At 35.2% G+C, this 19,924-nt stretch overlaps 1 protein-coding gene across 2 annotated transcripts in view; it reads left to right on the forward strand.

Moving 5' to 3' along the window:
• Positions 1-19,924, forward strand: part of DNER (delta/notch like EGF repeat containing) — a gene marked incomplete at its 5' end in the record, with an annotated part of 116,180 nt that overhangs the window by 46,323 nt on the left and 49,933 nt on the right. For both annotated transcript variants that reach the window (XM_082056366.1, XM_082056367.1), the window contains 4 exons: positions 1,015-1,311; positions 6,356-6,450; positions 8,868-9,034; positions 18,792-18,937. In XM_082056366.1, the coding sequence (XP_081912492.1) occupies positions 1,015-1,311; positions 6,356-6,450; positions 8,868-9,034; positions 18,792-18,937 (705 nt within the window). The remainder of the gene's footprint in view (positions 1-1,014; positions 1,312-6,355; positions 6,451-8,867; positions 9,035-18,791; positions 18,938-19,924) is intronic.

Here is a 19,924-nt window from a genome sequence, read left to right on the forward strand (position 1 = left end):
CTAAGGCAAATGTTTCTTAAGTAATACCAAGGAATCTATTGCTAGTACAAACAAGAATATGGATGCATTTGCAAAAGGCAGTGCTAAACTTCGAAGTCTTGGGTGGGAAAATGAGCACATGAATGAAGGGCTTGTCCTCCACAGGGAGACTGAGCACACATGGCGTATTTAGTCTGAGGTGAAACTTGAGAAGAGTTTGTAAATGTATTCTGTAAATACATTATGGATGTAAACATCAGCATAGAAGAGGGAAAAGACATTTAACCTGGAAGTCAATGATGACATTAGAAACAGTATAAATGTGTTGTAGGTAAATTTCAGCTAGAAATTGGAGGAAGGCAAGCAAGCACAGGACAGGATCTTTCCTACATCACTGAGCTTGGTCTTGTCCTACACTATTACAAATGCTGTTTTAAAAATAACCACATTTTTTCCACAACTTTCTAACTCTTGTTAGAAAGTTTTCAGCACCAGAATGAATCATATTCTGAAACTGCTGTCCATGAAATGAAGTGTGGGCAAAAGGCCCAGCTGCTTTCAAATGGAAATTGTGTCTTTGAATAGGATTGTGTGATGTGGTTAACTCTGATGACACAGAGCTACTTCATGACCTGGTGATCTGTATGAGTTCTGGGCCCCATTCCTACTCCTGTTACTGCATTAAATTTCTAGATGTTTGTTTTTGCTAGATCGGTTGTTCTTTTAAGAGGTTTTTTTTCTAAATTCCTGATTATGAACAGTGGCCTTGTTTCTACTTTGTGTTTATCAATTTCCTTGAATGTGTCAACAGTGAATTAGCATTAAATGGTCTGAGAGAAATAGTTAATAAAGATTAATTTATATTCTTTAATCCTTTGAATTTAATTTAAGATACATCAAAGATGAGATTGATTAATAAATATGTTTAGAAGATAAATACAGGAGGGGAAAAGAATCCTGGTTTATGGTCTTTGTAAAGCTCAGAAATAAATCCCTTCTATGCCGTAGTTGACCTATATGATATGTTTTTCCCAGTTTGTTTCAGATCCTTGTGCCAGCAACCCCTGTCACCATGGTAACTGCAGCACTAGTGGTGATGGCTACCTCTGTCTCTGCAGCCAAGGCTATGAGGGAACAAACTGTGAGCACTCAATTCACAGCCTTCCAGTCTCTGAACAGACAGAGCCAATGTCACCGCAACAGAGCAGACCGGTCTCGACCACCGTGGAACCCGACATCGTTCTTCCTCGTTCAAGAGCAACTGTGATGTTACCTACATGGCAGCCAAAAGCAGGACAGAAAGTTGTAGATCTGAAATGGGATGAAATAGAGGTGAGAATATTCTGTTTAAATGAAAATGCACAGAAAATAACTTGTGTTGTCATTTGTGCGTGATTTCATGAAGGTCCACATGAGAGGACTGGAGATATGATCTCTGCCCTGAGTCATTATGCTAGTAAAATTAAATGCAAAAAAAAAATTGATACTCGATAGAAGCAATGAACTTCAGTTGGCCAACATGTTTTACCCGGTATTTCTTTGAAATGTGAGAATATTTTTCCTTCAAGTCAGTTGTATGACCCAATATCTTCAAACATCAAATAAATTTAGGAAAATCAAAAGTTTAAACCAATACTTCTAATATTTATTTTTTTGCTATTTGCAGTTGTAATTACGTGTTGTTTTGAAAAGTAAACGTCCTTGCAGTATTAAGAAAACATAGCTATTTGAGGATTAAAAATGGTAGTCAATGTATTACACAGTGTATAGCTCTAGAGATGCAATGATGGTGGAGGAAGCTTTTAAACATTTGTTGCATCTCTTAGTAAAATGACAAGCTTAACAATATCTGGCAAAACTACAACTGGAAAGCATACAACAAATGATCCTTAAGAAATGTGATCTTTGCTTTCTACTGTTTTGTACATGGTTTTGATAATAATGCTTAGATGTCTTGCATAGACTCTCGTATGTTTAAAAAAATAATTAAAAACTGTCAAAATTAACCCAGTTATCATTAAAGATGAATCTTTATGTGTGAAACACAAGCATAGATAGAAAGAAGAATTGATTATTTATCTCTTGATAACTCTTTTATGGATGAGTTCATTCTATCACATGACCATCCTTCCTCCTTCTTCTTTGAAGTCTGTCACTGCAAGGATGAGTTGCAGTTCTCTTCACTGTTGCTCTCTTGGAGATACAAGACCCCTTCTGCATATAATGTTCCTGCAGCAGTTGGTACTGGAAGTCTCCAACCTGATGTGGAGATCGCCCACCTATAATAATACTATGTATATGCAAACTGCATCCCAAGGAACAGTCTGCCATAGTGAGCATCTGTTTTGGGAGTAACGGTAGTGCTTCTTTTTTGTTTTTGTTTGCATCAACTAAGTACAAAGCACTAGATGTAATGAAGCTTCTTGGTGAAGAAATATTATAATTTCAGTAGGCAAAGGATTAAAATCTCTGTGACATCTTTTTCTTAATGAAAAAAGCCTTCTAATGTAATTTCATTTGTGTTTATTCAGGAATAAATAGGTAACATGTCAACCGATTCTGGTTTTGGAGCATTTCAAGGAGTGTGACTCTTCTGAGGCGTTTCCACACACTACATAATGAGAAAGTGAACACACATGAGTTTTATCCTGGAAAAAGTACATTTTTCATCATTCTTTGCTAGCCCAAACAAATCTGTTTGTATTTTTACTGTAACATTTAAATCAATTTTGAAAGTAAAATCAACCTATGTAAAATATATGGTTTTCTTATGACTCTCAGATTATATCTGAGGTACGAGTAGTTACAGGGCTGCATCCCGTTTCAATGGGAGTTCTGGTAGGCAATGTCTGGAAAACAGAGCTTTGTTTCTTGGAATTCCATGTCTCGTTTCTATTATTTTACAGTAGAACATATGTCAGGTACCAAGTATGGAGTTTTGAGAGAGCACTGAAGCAGAAACAAACAATGATCTGCTTTTATTACTTAGTTTAAGTGTAACGTATCTCTGTAAGGGTGCTCCATATGTCCTCATCAGTTAAGGGCATGCTCTTCTCTGTACCAGATTTCCCTTGTGTCTTCTTCAGTCTGTGGCCTGGTATTGTATAAGTAACATTTCTGCCTGGTTTGCATTTTAGGTAGATTCAGTAAACATTTCAGCCAAACAGATCATTCACAAGTGGGTATTTTAATAGCTGAAATTCACCCTTCTGTGTGTCTTCTCTTACCTGAGAATTACATATAGGTTATCAATTACAATTGCATTATTAACACTAACATGGAAATTACTTGTTACCCTATTATGAAATTCTTGTTTTGATATGTTTTTAATATATTTTGATGGGTCTTGTATTTTTCACAGTCTTTCTGGTGTAGCGTAATGACCTTCTGCTGTTTGGAATTCACAGTGAGAGAGATGCTTGTCCGAGAGAAAGATTTCAGTTGCTGATTCAAGACATAGTCTCCAGTCTCTATTAAACTACAGTGAGTTGATTTGCCTTTAGGTCTGTGTTCCAAAGGCTCTTTGGTGGAGGCTTCAAGAGTAAAGAGTTAAGTGTTGAGCAGGAAAATTCTGCCTTTACTCATAGCTTTTAAAACTTTGCAAAGCTTGATCCTTTCTTCCCCTGTTAAAAGGAAAAAAATAAAGTAACTGTAGGCTTTGTGTTGCAAAAATCTACTGTTTTGATCTTCCTTGAGATTCAGAAGCAGCAAAGGCTGCTAGTATTATGTTATGAGGTTTTATTTTATTTTATTTTTTTCTTTAAATCTTCCAGGTCAGCCTGTTTTTCACATTATTCTATAATGATACTGCAAGTGAACTAATGTTCTTCATACTCTTTTGTCTGTCTGCTCAGAGCGAAATTATGTCAGAATCTCTCCAAATGAAAGCTCTTATTGTCTTGCAAGGATGAAGTTTCCATAGAAGCTTTTTCAGGAAGTTTGGACCACTCAAAAAATGAACAACTGAGAGAACTCTCTAAGAGAGGCACAATGTTTGGTTACAGTTGGACACTTTTTTCTGTATTCCTTAGTTAGTAGGGATATACTTGGCCGTGCTTACTTGACTGAACTTTCTTGGTAGTGTCTGCACCAGTAGACAACATACAGATATATCTAGATACAGTTTCATTTCTTAGAGAGTTCTTTCCATAAGAAATTAGTCTTTTCCTAATTACAGATTAAGGGCTACGAGCACAGATGATTGAGAGAATAATATTCATGTCTGTTGGTTTCTTTACTATAATAGGAATCTTTGTGGTCACACATCTTTGTGTGTTGAAAGAGAACTTTTTTCCTACTTTTGGCAACTAAGTTGTTCCACTTCCAAGAGAGAGACATCCAGCAATCTGCGTTTCCACAGTCCAATGATCTTTTGTGGTACGGTGTGGAAAAGATACATATTAGCCAATAATAGAAGAAGAAAGAAATCATCTCATTGATTCTACTCGAATGACAGCTTCAACAGTGGTTTCTGTGTACAAAATCAACTGTAAGGAAAGTGGTACCCTAATCTTATCTCTTACTTTTCCTTAATAGCTCTCAATTTTTTTTCAAGGGAATCAGCAGTATTATTCACATTTTACAGATGGAGACACTGAAGCATAGAACAGTAAAGTGATTTGCCAGGTGCACAGCCAGGAATTAGAATGCTAAGCACGTGAGTCCTAGACTAACCTTGTATTTATACGGCAATACGATTGCTCAGATTCAAGCCTTAGGAACTAGTTATTAGAAGCTACAATAAACCTGTATTTCCTCTTATAACGGGGACAACATTTGTTTTATGCTTGTTTTTAGTCAGTAAATTATAAGCCTTTAAAAGTAGCATGGCTGTGTCAGGTGGAAAATCCTGAAAGAGAATGTACCTGCTCTGCAACAATGGAATATGCTTAAGGAATAATTCTGCTTGAAACAGAGGCCTTTGAATCCTTGACTGCGTTGTGTGTTGCTAAATGTTCATGCCTTTTTTGCCCATGTATGCTATGGGTGTGGAAGGAGACTGAATAGAATGACAGAGAAGAGATCCATTTGAGGTTGCTAAATACATAGAAACTCCATCCTTAGAAATGACAGCTTAGGAAAATCTTTAACATGGAAATGGGTGGAGGCTTTAATAAACTATATTTATGCATATTATATGTGCAAGAGAATTCAACAGTGAATTGTGTAATCTAGAGATTTTTGGGAAATGTGAATACAGATTTTGTCTTGACTGATGCAATATCAGTTTTGAGTCTCCTAAAAATTATTAATTGCATCGTATGCTGGACTTCTGTTGTTCATGTTTTCACAGACGTCTCATAGTAATGTTTAAAATATGAATTTGAATTTTAGTTAAATTTACAAGTTAGATTCTGTGTTGTTTTGTTTGTTTGTTTGTTTGTTTGTTTTTTATGGATGATTAATTCATGGAAGTGTGTCAGGTTGCATTTTCACTTTGACAATAAGGTTGATGTAAAAAGGTTGCAAACATATTCTAGATTACTGAAAAAATAACATTGCAGAATCTGCCTAGCAATTTGAAGCAAGCTGACGAAGATATCTGAAAACTACTTAATTAAATCTACTGATTATGTTAATGTAGGAGATAGACTCAATTATGCTACATAAAATATTACTTATTTGAAATAAAGGTATAATTTGAAGCGGTAATGGTTTTCAAACAGCCTTTTTAAAACTACTACTTTACAAGATATGAATAATTAAGGAAAATCTTGTCCATGACCCTCTGTGTTGTGTGGCATTCTGTATGGTGTTTTGATCTTGTTAATACGGTAACTGATTTCTGTGCCTAGTAGGCATCACAGATTTGAAAAATATGTCCTTTCACCCCCAACTGTGCTCATAATTTTTTTCCATCTGGAAGCACTGTTTGTCCAAGCAACTTTTACTTGGAAAGAATAGTAATGGGCAAGTGGGAGAGTATTTATTTTTCATCTGTGTTTAGAAAAAAACATATTTCAATATAGAAATTGAATGTCACTATTTGCTATTATAAATTCTCCAATATTGCCTAAATTAATGATGCAATATTTCTTTGATATGCCAAATGTTAGAGCCTTGTTTATTATTTTAAAAGACCAGAAGCTTATTCATATTTATCTAAAAATGATCTTTTTTTAAAGTCAGATACCTTTAGAAGTTCAGACTTATGTGCAGGAAGTTTTTGTTCAAACAAAAACCTTAAAGAGATGATTATGTGAATTTTCAAAATGCTTGTTGTTAGCATAAATGTCTTGGTGAATATTTTGCTCCATCCTGGTGATTTCTGAAAGATGACTGCTGGACAATTAAGGTTATTTTTTTTTAAAAAAATCATGTTTTCTTTATTTGGACTTTCTGGTTTAGTGTTACATAAAACTATTTTTATTTTCAGATAACCCCAGACGTGGCTTGTGGAAATGCCAGTTCAAATACCTCTGCTGGAGGCCGGCTTATCTCCTTTGAAGTTCCACAGAACACATCAGTAAAGTAAGAATACTTGTCATATGTGATGAAATATAAAATGCTTTTGTTTTAGTTTGCCTGTGTATTTTAGACAACAGTTTTTCAGATAGGCAGATTTATCAAATGGCTAAAAGTGTATGAAAGAACTTTACAGAGACTTCAGGCATCTGTTAGTTCCATGACAGCTATTTGCTTGGTGTAATTTTTACTACATGTTTAATGTTTTAGACTAAGATGTAAGCATGTAAACTGTCTCTGGGCCATGAGAATGCATCAGAAATTAGGGCAGCATGTTCAATATGTCAGTTTGGAGACAATATGACATTTTCTTTCTCCTACATGCAGTATATGTTGTTTTTTTTTTTTCCTGCCTTTAATCTCAAGATGCACTTGGTGGTGGAAAGTGTTATCATTGAATATACAAATGCATGTATTTTGTGCTTTTGTATTTGCTAGATTATTGTTTGTGTCTCATAATCAGCTGTGAAATCTTTGTGTATATTCTACAAACCACATTTCTCAAAAATTTGAATTTGTTCAATATTATTAGTTTTTCAAACTCATGCTTTTCTGATCAAATACGCGCTTTGTTACTTTTAATTAACAGAACCTGGCTTCCTAGAAAGATCTGATTCTGTCAGCTGGGATGAAGCATTTTGTTGTTGGAAATTTTATTTCAAATAAAAATCTGCCAACGTAGTTCTCTGGCTCACAGCTTTCCTGCAATTTTAGACTTAGATTTTCCCAAAATAGCCTGCTTTTCTCATATTGTCATCTTATCTTTTAGAATCCCAGCTTTCAGTTAAAAAAGGCCGTGCTCACAGGAAAAAACAAACCGATGCAAGCAGACAAGCTGCAGACAATTTGGAGCTGTAACTTAAACGTGGGAGCTGTCCTGCTCTGCCCACGGGATTTGGAATCGTGCTCATTCATGAGTATTTAATTCTAAGTCAGGAAGAGATCCGTGAGTGGGGATGCTCTGGCTGGCTGGAATCTTTAACACAGCTGTAGAATCTACAAACACCAGCTTATTCCTGATTTCAAGACAACACATGGCTTGCTTAAAGACCCTTACTGGAGGGACGCCAGTCTAAAGGAGGTCTTTTTTTACACTATGTACCTTTAATAATGTTTTATCTCTAGGTAGATTAACAGAGGTCAATATCTGTCTTTATTTCATTGTATTTCCTGTGTTAAAGGCCTGAGTAACTTTTCTGATTCAGTGGCTATGAAATGTCAATAATTTCTCTTTAGTAATTTTATTTTGTTTTGATTATCAGATGTGACCTAAACTGCGAAACTGGTTGTTATCCTGTTCTAGAAAGTGAGGTGGTCAGCTTTGGGGGTAGTGATGGGGGTTATTCTTAAAGAGGACCTGAATTACTGTCAAAAACTGGCTTCTTATGAGGTCTAGTTCCAACATTTTTTAACTTGTGTCAAACATGGTTGCAAAATTTTGCATTTCATGTTTTGAACTCAAATAAGAAGTGAAAAAAGGAGAGACTGCCCTGTATTTTTGACAGAATTGAAACAATTTCACTACAGGAAATTGTGGAACAGAATATCATCTATGGGTATTTGGAAGCCTGTTTTCAGCAGGAGAGAATTATCAGTTTTCAGCAGTTGGGTGCAGTTGTGTTTGAATTTTTGGAGGATTGTTCAAACTCATTTGTGATTCCTTCAGAGGAAACTAATGCAAATATTTGAGAACTTGCCAGAAACATGAGAGGTTTTTATTTTTTCTCTATGAAGGTGAGTAGGGAACAAATTATCCTGAGAGGAAAGAGACACTGACATAGATACAGCGCTCCCTGATGGAGCTGACAGTAGATGTGCGGTTGTAGATATTACTTTATCCAGTATGTCAATATTTGGGAAGGCACCATGGACTCGGTGACCTTGGGAGCGTTACATGACTCATTTGATTTACAAGAATAAACTGTTCTGAACCTTGGATCCAGTATGTCAAACAAATGGGGATTTCTACCCTATATTGAATGAAAATGGAATGTTCTTCACTAAACAAGAAGGCTGGATGTACTTCAGCTGCAGAAAATGGTGGCATTGTAGATGTAGAACGGAGGTACTATTCAAAAAGGCATAAATACAAAGACTGAATAACGTTGCCTTACTGTTACATGATGTTTATGTAAAACTCTTCTTGGGCACTAAGATGGTGTCCTTCAGGTATTAGAAATTGAGACTCTGTATGACTAAATCTGCTATTACATATGCTATTATGAAAATCTTCCTATTGAAGCATTTTTTATTTTTGTGGACATGCTAAAATCCTTCAGTCCTTTTTCCAATTCCAGGTGTGGTACATTTAATTATTATTTTTTTCCTTTCTTTGGTTTTTCCTCCTTTTGCTCTACAGCAGTGTATTTCATAGTAACACCAATTTTCCTCAGGGTAAATATTCTTATAATTTCTTTTCTTAGAATAAGGCAAGATGCTACTGCTTCTCTTATCCTGCTATGGAAGGTGACAACCACTGGATTTAAACAGTGTTCGCTTATTGATGGCAGAAGTGTCACTCTTCTCCAGGCACTGGGTGGACTTGTTCTTTCTGAAGAAATGCTTGCATTAGGAAACAACTATTTTATTGGTGAGTAACATGCTGACTTTCTGTTTATCACCGCTAGGTGACAGCCAATGGTTTACCCAACATTTAGAGAAATAAAGAGGTAATTCCCTTAATTTAAGTGCTGCTGAAAGATCCAGATGTGATATTTAGACCATGCTTTAGATGTTGGTTCATTCAAAACAGACAAGAGGTACACTGAATTTTTACACAGGTGGCATCATTCCTTTTAAAATCTAGATTGAATTTTTTGCCCGATACCTTTAGATGATGCAAGGTATTTTGTATGTTCTGTTTTAATCAACTGTAAAGCTTTTGGTAAATGCTACAGTAAATATCTCTCAATGTTTGAGGTGTTTCTTTGTCAGATATTGTATCATGGGATACTTTGTAAAGATGCTTAATCTTGTACACAGTATACTTGAGAAAATATGTAAAATATAATAGGAAATCTGATCTAATAGTGCTTACTTGCATTACTTTTTCTCTTCTAGTTTTGTCTCTGAATGTGAAACCTTAGAAATATACTATATGCTGCACTGGGCAATTAAATGTTAAATGTTAAATGTTGTTGTGCGACTGGTGTAATGAAAATAGGCTGATATGTTGTTTTTAAGTGTATGGGAACTAATACTGATTTAATGCAGTATTTATGCTTAGACACAATAAACTTAATTAAATTGAGATTTCTGGGCAGATGGTTTATTATACCAGTGACATGAAACCAAAGTCATTGTAATAACAGCATTGAATGTAATCTACTTGAAATGCTGTATATTTTATAATGAAGTTTAAGGTGCCACAAATTGTTATTTGGCAACTTACCATGCTAATAAATGTAAAATTAAAGCATTCTGATGTAGAAACATTGGACCAAATTCTAAGTGTGTAGCTAATGCAGAAAAACCCCCAAATGCAGAAGTATTACCCTGTTCTCTCCTATTACTTAGCAGAGATATTGCTTGAAGGTTGTTAGATGTAATAGTTTAATTATTGTCAGCATTCTTTTACTGATACGTATTTTGTTCAAATAATTTTCCAGTTACCTATATTTTCTGTATTATTTACTTCCAGGATATTAGTTTTAGCTTTTGTTTTTTCCTTTTAATCTAGTTTTGCACTTAATTTATCAGAGTTAAAACTCTCCTCATGTGTCTTCCTCAGGAGTAATTGTTTTGCATTTGCCTTGTGGTAGTTAACACACGATAAAAGTAAGTAAAAACTTGCTGAAGAAAGGGTAATTTGTAACTTTTATGCACTTGTGAAAGTACCTAAAGGCATAGCTTGGTCTATAAGCTCTCAAACAGAAGGCCTAAGCTGCTCTGTGAAGGCTCCACTTGACTGTAAATGCCACACAGCATAGGCTATTTAGATAACTGAAACAAATGCTGTCTTACTCTTTCATAGTTCATCTTGTTCTACTTGTCTCTCTGGAGCTCTCCTTCTGTCACTGGGATTTTAACTTTGTATTGTTTACTGTGTGTTAGGTGACATTGAGTGAAAATATATATTTACTTTGAATATAAATCAAGGTTTAAATCATAAAAATTGTAGTACTGGTCTTGCTTATTTCATGTAGCAGAAGTTTTCTGCAGCCTCTTATTTTACTTGCATCTGGTTTTTGATACTTTCTTTGGTCTTCTTAATTCCCAGATACTGAAATTCTTTGTAGAATTTTCCAGTTGTTGTAGTGTAATTTGATTTATGTAAAGAACAAGAATCAAATGTGTATGCATGGAGCAACAGGGAGACTCCAATAATACAGTGATATATTCATGAATAGGAGCATCTGAATGCTTTGTAAGGATGAGTGCAGATATAGCGCATTTGAATTTTTATAAATCCTATTTACTTTAGCAAATGCATGGATTACCTGTAGTGCTTTTGATAGAAAATGAATCTGAAGCATTCACGTGCATATCTTTTAGTCCCGAGGTGTTGCAACTCCGTACTACAATATGATCAAGTAATGAGAACTGTTTTCTGGAGTAAATTATTTTATGTGGCCTTAATTTAGTTATGGCTTTTCCTAGAATAATTTCCTTATATTAAAACACTTGAACAGAAAAAGGGTGAAATACTAAAGGAATAAGGAAATTGAAACATGAATTTGTTAGTTAAAATGTGTTTGCGACCTGTCATTTATTGTAAGAAAGAGAAAACAGAGTAGTCTCTGAATTTTCTTCTCAGTTGTATGGAAATATTCTACTTACTTTCTATCATCAGTTCTTGTCTGATGAAGTGTAAGTCTTGGGTGTGAAACTTAAAAAGGAACTCAGTCACTTAATGTGAAAAATGCTGAATTTTATCTGAACTCAAATTAAATCTGTAATTCAACTAAGTACTGTATAAAAACGATGAAATCTTTACCTCACATTTGATCCAGATATATGGAAATGGTCTGTGAATCTGACACACCTCACTTACTTTTCAAGAGTTTAGTTTTCAGTAAGATCAGATTAATAAAGCTTTTCTTATATACAGCTTTCCCTATATTTCTTGATATACATGACAAACTTATTCTAAGGTACAGTAAATTAAAATAGTTGGTTTTATATATAAAAGCAATAATGTAGCTCTTTTTTATCTGGCTATAGATCTTCAGATTAGGAGGCAAGTTGTAACTGTGTCTTTTGGATGGTGTGTTTTGTGTTTTTGCTTATATTTAAAGCATACGAATATTTCCATGGAAAGAAACCAGTTTGACGCATGTTGAAATTGGTTTTACTTAAGCAAAAATGAAACACAATTACATTATTTAGTAATAGATGTGTGAATTGAATTAACGGAAAGCCACGTAAACAGGTTACTCATTACTCTAGCTTTAACAAGTTACCATGTGTCAGCTGAGCATCTGTGTGAGCTCCTAACCCTTGACATATGGGCAGGCATTTGTTTTAACCCTCTTCTACTGGGGACTAAACTACATCGCATCACATTGCCTTGCATGTGCCGCAGTTGGAGTGTTCACACAGTTCTGCTGCTCAGCTGATGTGCAGTAACGTGTGTGTGTGTGACACTCCACTCTTCAGTCAGCCTTGCTGCTGGGGGAATTTGGTGACAACTACTCCAGTTAATGGGGTTTTCATTTTTATGCATGCAATTTGCTTGGAAAGACCCTAGTGTAGGCAGTATTGAGTCTAGTACTCAACTGTGAACATTTCCCTGGGGTTCTGGTATAAAATCCAACCTTGCAGAAAATGGCCTTTTGATAAACAATAGCAGCAGCACAAGTGTGAACAGTGTGAAGAGTTCAATGAGGTGTTAATTTCAATGAGTTTTTTAAAATATGACCTTATAAGGCAAAAAAGTTAAGCATTCAGATGAAATCCAAACCATTCTGGAGAGTACTGTTAGTCTATATAAGAGAGGGTATTTTTATAAATATAACAGAAATCAGTCTCCTACTCTGTCTTTCACGATCATTATAGGTCTCACATACAAGTAAATGTAAACATTAGACTATTTACTTTTTTATATATTATGTTTTAAGCTAGCATCTAAATAGTTTACACTCCTTAGAGTTGGCTTTAATCAGAAATTATCCAAAATTTTTTATCCACTGCTACTTCTAGCAAGTAACAGTAGGAAATTATTTTTCTAATCTATCTTTGGAGATTCATCTACTCAAATTTATAATGCTTGGTGAAATATATTTTGTTTATTTATTTTTAATATTTATCTTCAAATATGATTTTTGTGTCCATTTCACAGTCAAGATATTTGCATTCAGTTGATCACATGGTTGTTTGCACTGTGAGATTTTGGACAGACTGCTTAACCTGATCTGTAAAATAAGGAAATTTAATGCATAACTTAAAGTAAAATGTGAGGCACATTTTAATAATACTTGTAAAATGCTTTGAGATCTTCAGCTAGTAGTGTCACATACTGCTCAGTGCATTTAGAAGTAGGGTAGCCACTCGTAAGTCTTTTAAGTTGAATCAGTCACTGTAGACAAATCCTAGCTGACCTCGCCATCCGATCTACCACAGCTCCTCTTATCACAGTCTCAGCTATGTCATTTGTATTCCATCACACTTAACTGCTTTTGTGAAGTGTGATATCAGAGGTTCTGGTGGTCTGTGTTTGTGCCCAAAATAGTTCGCTGCCATCTTTACAGCATTGTGGAGATGCTGATAAATAAGCATAAAGCAAGGAAATTGCAATCCAGGAAAGCTATTAGATTAGTCTTGTCATCCTTCACTGGGCTTTTGCCATTATTTTGGACAGTAAGCAGAGTCCTTGAAGCCATGACAGAAGGTCACACTCTAAGCTAATGTCACATCTCCTTAAAAAGCTGTATGCAAGTGGTTTTCTAAGTGTAGGTATGCTCCTGCTAGCTGACTATGTCATAATCCTTTAATGCAGGGGTGTCAAACTGATTTTCACCAGTGGTCACATCAACCTTGCAGTTGCCTGAAAAAGGCTGAATGTAATTTTAGGACTGTATAAATACAGGAATAGTTACATTTATACAGTCCTAAAATTACATTCAGCCCTTTGCAGGCAACTGCAAGGCTGATGTGGCCCATGGTAAAAATGAGTTTGACACCCTTGCTGTAATGGGTTTTGGTCCAGTCAAGCTATTAAGTTGGCTAATTGTTTAGTAACAGTGAAATTCAGAAATTGCCATTTGTTATAGAGGAAATGTAATGGAACATGTGTTTGGGGATTTTTGTATGCTAAGTGAACCCAACTGGTTTGCTCTGTTCATGAATATATTTTCACTGTCAGTCCTGCAAAACTGAACTCCAGCTTGAAAGCCAAGCTGTGTGTTAGTTCTTTCCAAAGTTTCAGCAATAATTTTCTGACACCAAATTTTGCTTTGTTATACCTGTGTAACCCTGTCACAGTCAATCTGCTTCTGATAGCATTGCAGAAATGTTACTGAGACTAAAACTTGACCAGCAGCACATTTACCTTTATCACATAATGGTGATTATGTCTGAGAAGAAAGTTTTATGTTTGACTTTCAGAGACCAGGACAAGTTTTCAGTGTTAGTAGTGAAGGAAGAAAGCATAAATATTTTTAAACGAAATGTGACTATAACATCAATTTGAAGAAGAAAAAATGCAATGAGAAGCTTTAAAGTCACTTATCTCCACCAACAAACATTTTTTTTATATTTCTGTTTCATGTGAGTTTTTGAAAAATCAAGTATTTGAAAGTTCTTGAACTGATTCTCAGTGAAATCTACACATATTGTGAAAAGCACTATCTGACAAAGGCTTATGTGACAAAGCACAGTAAGCATGCTGACCTACATAGAATTTTGGGAGTTGTACCACTTATAAATAGTGCTATTTGTGGGCAAAATAGCAGTTTTGTTATTGCAGCTGTATTTTTGTATCCCCAGATGCTATGTTGCCTAGCAGTATAATCAGAGAATGATCTAGGATGTTCTGTACGAGTATCCTGTAGTACTGATGGTTTATTTCTCACTTCTTGTTTTCTACTTATGTAAGATAATCATCCTAAGGCAAACTAGGAAAGGATTCCTGACCCATTTTTTCAAATTCTGTAGAACAGTATTGGTGTCAGCATGAATGAGTGGAAGGATTGAGTTCTCTTAGATTTGCTAGATGAATAACAACTATTTGAAATTGTGATAAACAGTGCCATAAGAAAGGTAAATTGGTTTGTATAGGCAAACTGAATTTACTATACGCTTAGATCAAGAATGCACTTATGCATGGTGGTGATTAGTATAAGCCCCTGTGGTGGTCTTCATAGTCTTCAATGTTAACTGTACTATATGATACATGGGCAGTGTGAGTGTTATCGACATGAAATAATCTTTGGATAAAATTCGGACATAAACAATTTTAGGAGAAAGGACTAGAATTCAAGTCTCCCTTTGTCCTCCTTCTGGTGAGTACTGTAATAAAAATGTTGTGGTTTTTTTTTCTTTTCTTTCTCTTTTCCTACTAGCTTCCTTTCTTTAAATTATTATGTCTGCAAAGTTCAATGGCCACAAAAGAGAAAAGGTTGAACTTCCTGAGCACTCCTGTTTAGCTTGCTAGATAGCATTTTATCCTGTGATATGACAGGTGAGGTCAAACAGAAAATTCAAACTGAATCTTTTACACTTTAGGTTAATTCTATAACTTTCTGCTATCTGTGAATTAATTAGCAGATGTACTTAAATAGCTTCTATCCTAGGCCACTAAGGCTTATAAACTGTGGTTCAATATGCTCTGATAGCAGCTGTATTGTTTCTGGAAACTGAAATCGGGTTTTCATTATGTTACTACATGACATGAACTGAAAATGTGGTTCAGGCACACCCAATACCACTACTTTGCTCCTGAAGGACTGATGCTATCTCATTTTCTTCCATTTGTATATATCCCAGTTTCCCATTTTCCAAATAATGAATAACTGATTGTACTGTACACCAGGAATGGCATGGAGAAATGACATCACCTTATTCTGGCCCCCGTTTTTGTTTTCCTATCCATTTTGAATTACCAATGCCCCTAGTACCAGGGCTATACACTGTGCAGGGAAGCTGTAGGTGATTAGAGTCTTTGAGAACTCCATTGCTTTGCAAAATGTTGAAAATGGCTACTGACCCCAAAAGCTTTTGGTGTGGGAAGGTGTTGAGAGAGTAAAAGAGAACAGATGGAAACTGGTAGACATCTCACTGCTGTCTCATTTCCTTGGGAAAACAGGCTAAAAATAAGTTGAAAACTTGTAGACTGATGCTTCATTGTGAGTGCCCAGCCCTCTTGGCAGTCATTTTCATCCACGAAACCTTTACGTGGACTCAAAGACCTTTACTTTTGTGAGCTGGAACTTTACTGAAGGGAACTATTACTGTATTTCTGTTGTAAAATGATAATATGTTGTTTCAACCATAGGTGAATTTTTATTGGAATACATATATTCACTGTGTGGAATACAGAGACATACCTTTGAGCCAGTTGTGTTTGTGTGTGTAATAGCATTGTGTGTGTACCAAGGGTTTGTTACAATTTGTAGTTCAATCTTATGCCTTCCATTAGAATAATATACAATAGGATAAAGTTCTGACTTGGTGGCATCTTAGCTTCAGTCTTCTTTATTTTGCAGTCCTCTATGGACCAGCGTGCTGACCTCAGACTGCTGTGTGTAGAAGGAAGGTGTTGTTCAGAAGTAGGGCTTGTGAAGGAAGCAAATCAGTTTATGCAGTCTAGAAAATCTGCAATCTATTGATGTTTGAGTAGTGGTAATCTGAATGCCATGAAGACCTTGACACAGTGATGACATCAGTCATCTCTTATTTTTTGTCCTTAACTTTCTTGATACGAGAGAAACAGGAGGATATGTACTTTGTGCTCCTAGGCTTAAGTAGGTGAAGCTGCCAGGATGGAATGAGCTGTAGTATGTTTACCACATGTACTGCCAATGAAATCATGCAGGCATTACTCAGACTACTAAACATGTGTGCACTACACATGTGTGCAATATGATTTATTAGAATTTAAAATTGTTTTTGTAATATTACTGTAAACAGCTTAACCCTGAATTCTTCAACTTAAAATGCTCTGATATAATTATGTTTTAACTAGCTTTACAAAACCAACAAGGTTAAACTGAACAAAATTACCATTTTATATAAAGAGCTGTAATGTTTTTCTCCAGACCTTAGATGAAGGGGGTAAACATGCTTCTGAAATTATTCTCCTACCTAGAAGGTAAAAATAGAACTTAAAACTCACTCTAGTTAAGTTGCTGTTATGGGAATTGGAGAAGGAATTAACTGAAGTGCTATGACCTGAGTTAAGCAGAGTGTCATATTTAGATATTTGGACAATTTTCTTCTAGCCTTAAAACCTAGAGATATCAGAAAGTTGCATGCAACTTATGTAGAGTGAAAATAAATAGCCATGTTTTATTTTTCTGGTTTTTGGAAATTCGATGAGATAATTAGAAATTACAGTAAAATATGTGACATTCCAGTGAGAATAATGATTTTTTTCAGTGGTTTGCCTAAGGGCTTTTGATACCAAAATAGTAACAAGATTGAAAGTACAAAGAAGGTTGATTTAATATTCCTTTAGGGAACTGTCCTGAAGAATATGTAACAATCTGTTTCAGACAAGCAAATGTGAACCCAAAGACGTTTTCAAATACCACATTCTTCCAAGCGTTCACATATAATTGCATGACTGTCAGTGACAATTGCATGCAATTGTTAAAGGAAATAATTCTGGCTGCATCTTTGAACAGATGGGTAAAAATGTGTGTATCATGGCCAGAATAAATTGGCTTACTTTGAAGAGGTCAGCAGATTACAGTAATCTTTGCTAGCCAAAACAGACCATTAGACATTTGGAACTATACCCAATACATTATTTTTTAATCTGATCTTTTAGAATATTTAACTAACTTGTAGAGGTTATACCCCAGCCAATGACATCTGTTTTGGATGTGAGATTTTCCTGCTTTGAAGATATGGTTTAAGGATCCTTGTTTCTAGCGTAAACAACTAATTCTTCAAAAGATGTTGCATTTTAAAAAGTGAAACTTAAAAATGAAGAACAAAGAATGGAAGTCCTCCAACTTCAAAGTTGGAAGTCCTCTAACTTCAAAAGAAAAGTATAATCCTGCAGTGGTTCTCCTGTAATTCTCCGTACTGATATTACAAACAGTCATAGACTCTTAGGAGTTTACCGATATTAAGGATAGTGAAGTCAAAGCATGCCACACACAGAAAGGCTGTAACCCAGGAGTCTAATCACTGTGGTGGAACAATGCGGTTTGAGCACAAGTGAAGTACAGGAGCAGGCTATAGGTAGTTTGACATGAACTCCAACTTACTTGTTTGTGTATGTCATGGGCTGTGTGTGTGTGCCTCATTTTGTCTTTCCTACTGTCTGTTATTTTGTTTCCCACGTATATCTGTTAAAAATACGTGTGATAGGGATATTATGCTCCAGTGTGCTTTAACAGCTTCCAACCAACTATTTTTTTTTTAATTCCATACAAATACAGGTGCTAGCCAGAGATTAATGAATTTTCATCTTCCTTGTCAATTGTTCCCATTTTCGTGTTTTGTTTGTCTATACTTAGTTTATCACCTTCTAGAGCAGGGGCCACATCAGTAGGACTAGTTACATTTGTAGAGTTCTAAAATTACATTTGGCCCTTTGAAGGCAACTGTGAGGCTGGTGTGGCCACTGGTGAAAATGAGTTTAACACCCCTGGTCTATAGTGATCAGATCATACATTTAATAATACTTGTATTGCAAATATACAAAGAAATGCTGTCAAGCTGTGTGTTTCTGTTCTTGCAAACTTCATCACAAATGCAGCCAAAGGGACTGTCCATCTGTTACCAGTACAATGCAGTTTACAATCTGTATGCTTTTTAGCTCTGGAGTAACTTTTAGAAATTAAACAATTTTTCTCCACTGAATATGTTTTTAATATTCCTTGTCATTAAAAAAACTTAAGGAAATATGTTTTTAATATATCAAAATGATAGCAGGCAAAAGCATTTGATTGTTAGAGACCTAAAAAATGATAGCAGATTAAAGCTCTGGGGGTAGATATGTTTCACCAGCCTGCCATCCTTTTGTTAATCAGTATAATGAGTGTTTGTTTCCAAACTATATTCTGATTTGTATTTAAATGCATTAAATTTAGATAGATGTGTATGAAAAATGAGCAATGGTGTTCTAAGTTGACAGTTTCTTTCAATTCCGTTTTATTTATTTGTCTAGGAGTAGAGCATTAATATGTATTAGCTTATTTCCTCATATAGTAAGAATGCTTTTCTGTTTTTTTAAGGTTTTTTGAATGATTCAGTTACTAAATGCATTGTGGCTCTACGTTTGACTGTGATAGTGAAAGTCAGTACCTGCATGCCTGTGGGAAGCCATTCAGATAACTTCCAGTGTTCGGGGAAAGGAAAATGTATCACCAAACCAGATGAGGTAAGGTGAATTTATCAAGACCTTCCTGTAGTGTGGAAATTCCATGAAAATATAAATGCAGTGTAAATTGTACTTGGTGTGTGCATACCTCGTTCCTGTGTATTAGGCTGCAAAATATCACAGATGTTACTAAATTATAACAATGTACTTATTTGCTATTCCTAAAAATCAAGCAGTTGAAAGTAAGAAAATTACTGATATGAGATGCAAAGATTCATACTCTGCCCTGGCAATAAAAACAATTATTCCAATTAGGTATAAGTTAATGGCTATTGCATCTTACTGTCACTATACAAGAATATTTATTTGTGAGATGAGCACGGGCTGGGCATTTGGGACCCTGAGCTCCAGACCAGTGTGTTCCAGTCTGTGAAGTCTTCAACCTTTTGGTTTTAGGTCCGATTTAACCTAATACTTATTTCTCCACATCTCAAAAATTGCTTGCTTAGAGATCACTGATCAGTGCAATGGAATTGTCTGGGCGTAATTATGAGAAGAAACAGAGTGGAGTTTTCCTGGATGGCTTTCTCCTTTACAGAATACTACGCTGAGAAATTACAACTGTGACAGCAATTCCACTGGCTACTGTGAATTTTTTGTGTGATTTATTAACATGAGAAAATAAGAACCAAATGTGTTAAATTTGCAGTCTGTATATGGCTTTCACAAAATCACACTGGCCTTCTGTGAATGAGATCCTGTATTCTCTGTTACTATCTATACCTGTTGATTTTATTTCATGGATTAAAAGTCATTTACAGCACAAATCTGCACAGTTAATCTTTGGTTTAATTAATATTCATTTGGGAGATAAAAGCAATAGTAACTGTTGAGTAAATATTAACAGCTGTGAGCTTGCTGTGAGCACAGAAAATTTGGCATATTTAGGGAATTCACTGTTAGTTCATCTGATATCATTTTCCGATTTAAATTCTCAATAAGCATGTTTGATAGAAAAACGATGTTTTGAATTGTAACAACAATAAT

The sequence above is a fragment of the Streptopelia decaocto genome (genome assembly GCF_964273445.1).
Source record: "Streptopelia decaocto genome assembly, chromosome: 6".
NCBI classification, from domain to species: Eukaryota; Metazoa; Chordata; class Aves; order Columbiformes; family Columbidae; genus Streptopelia; species Streptopelia decaocto.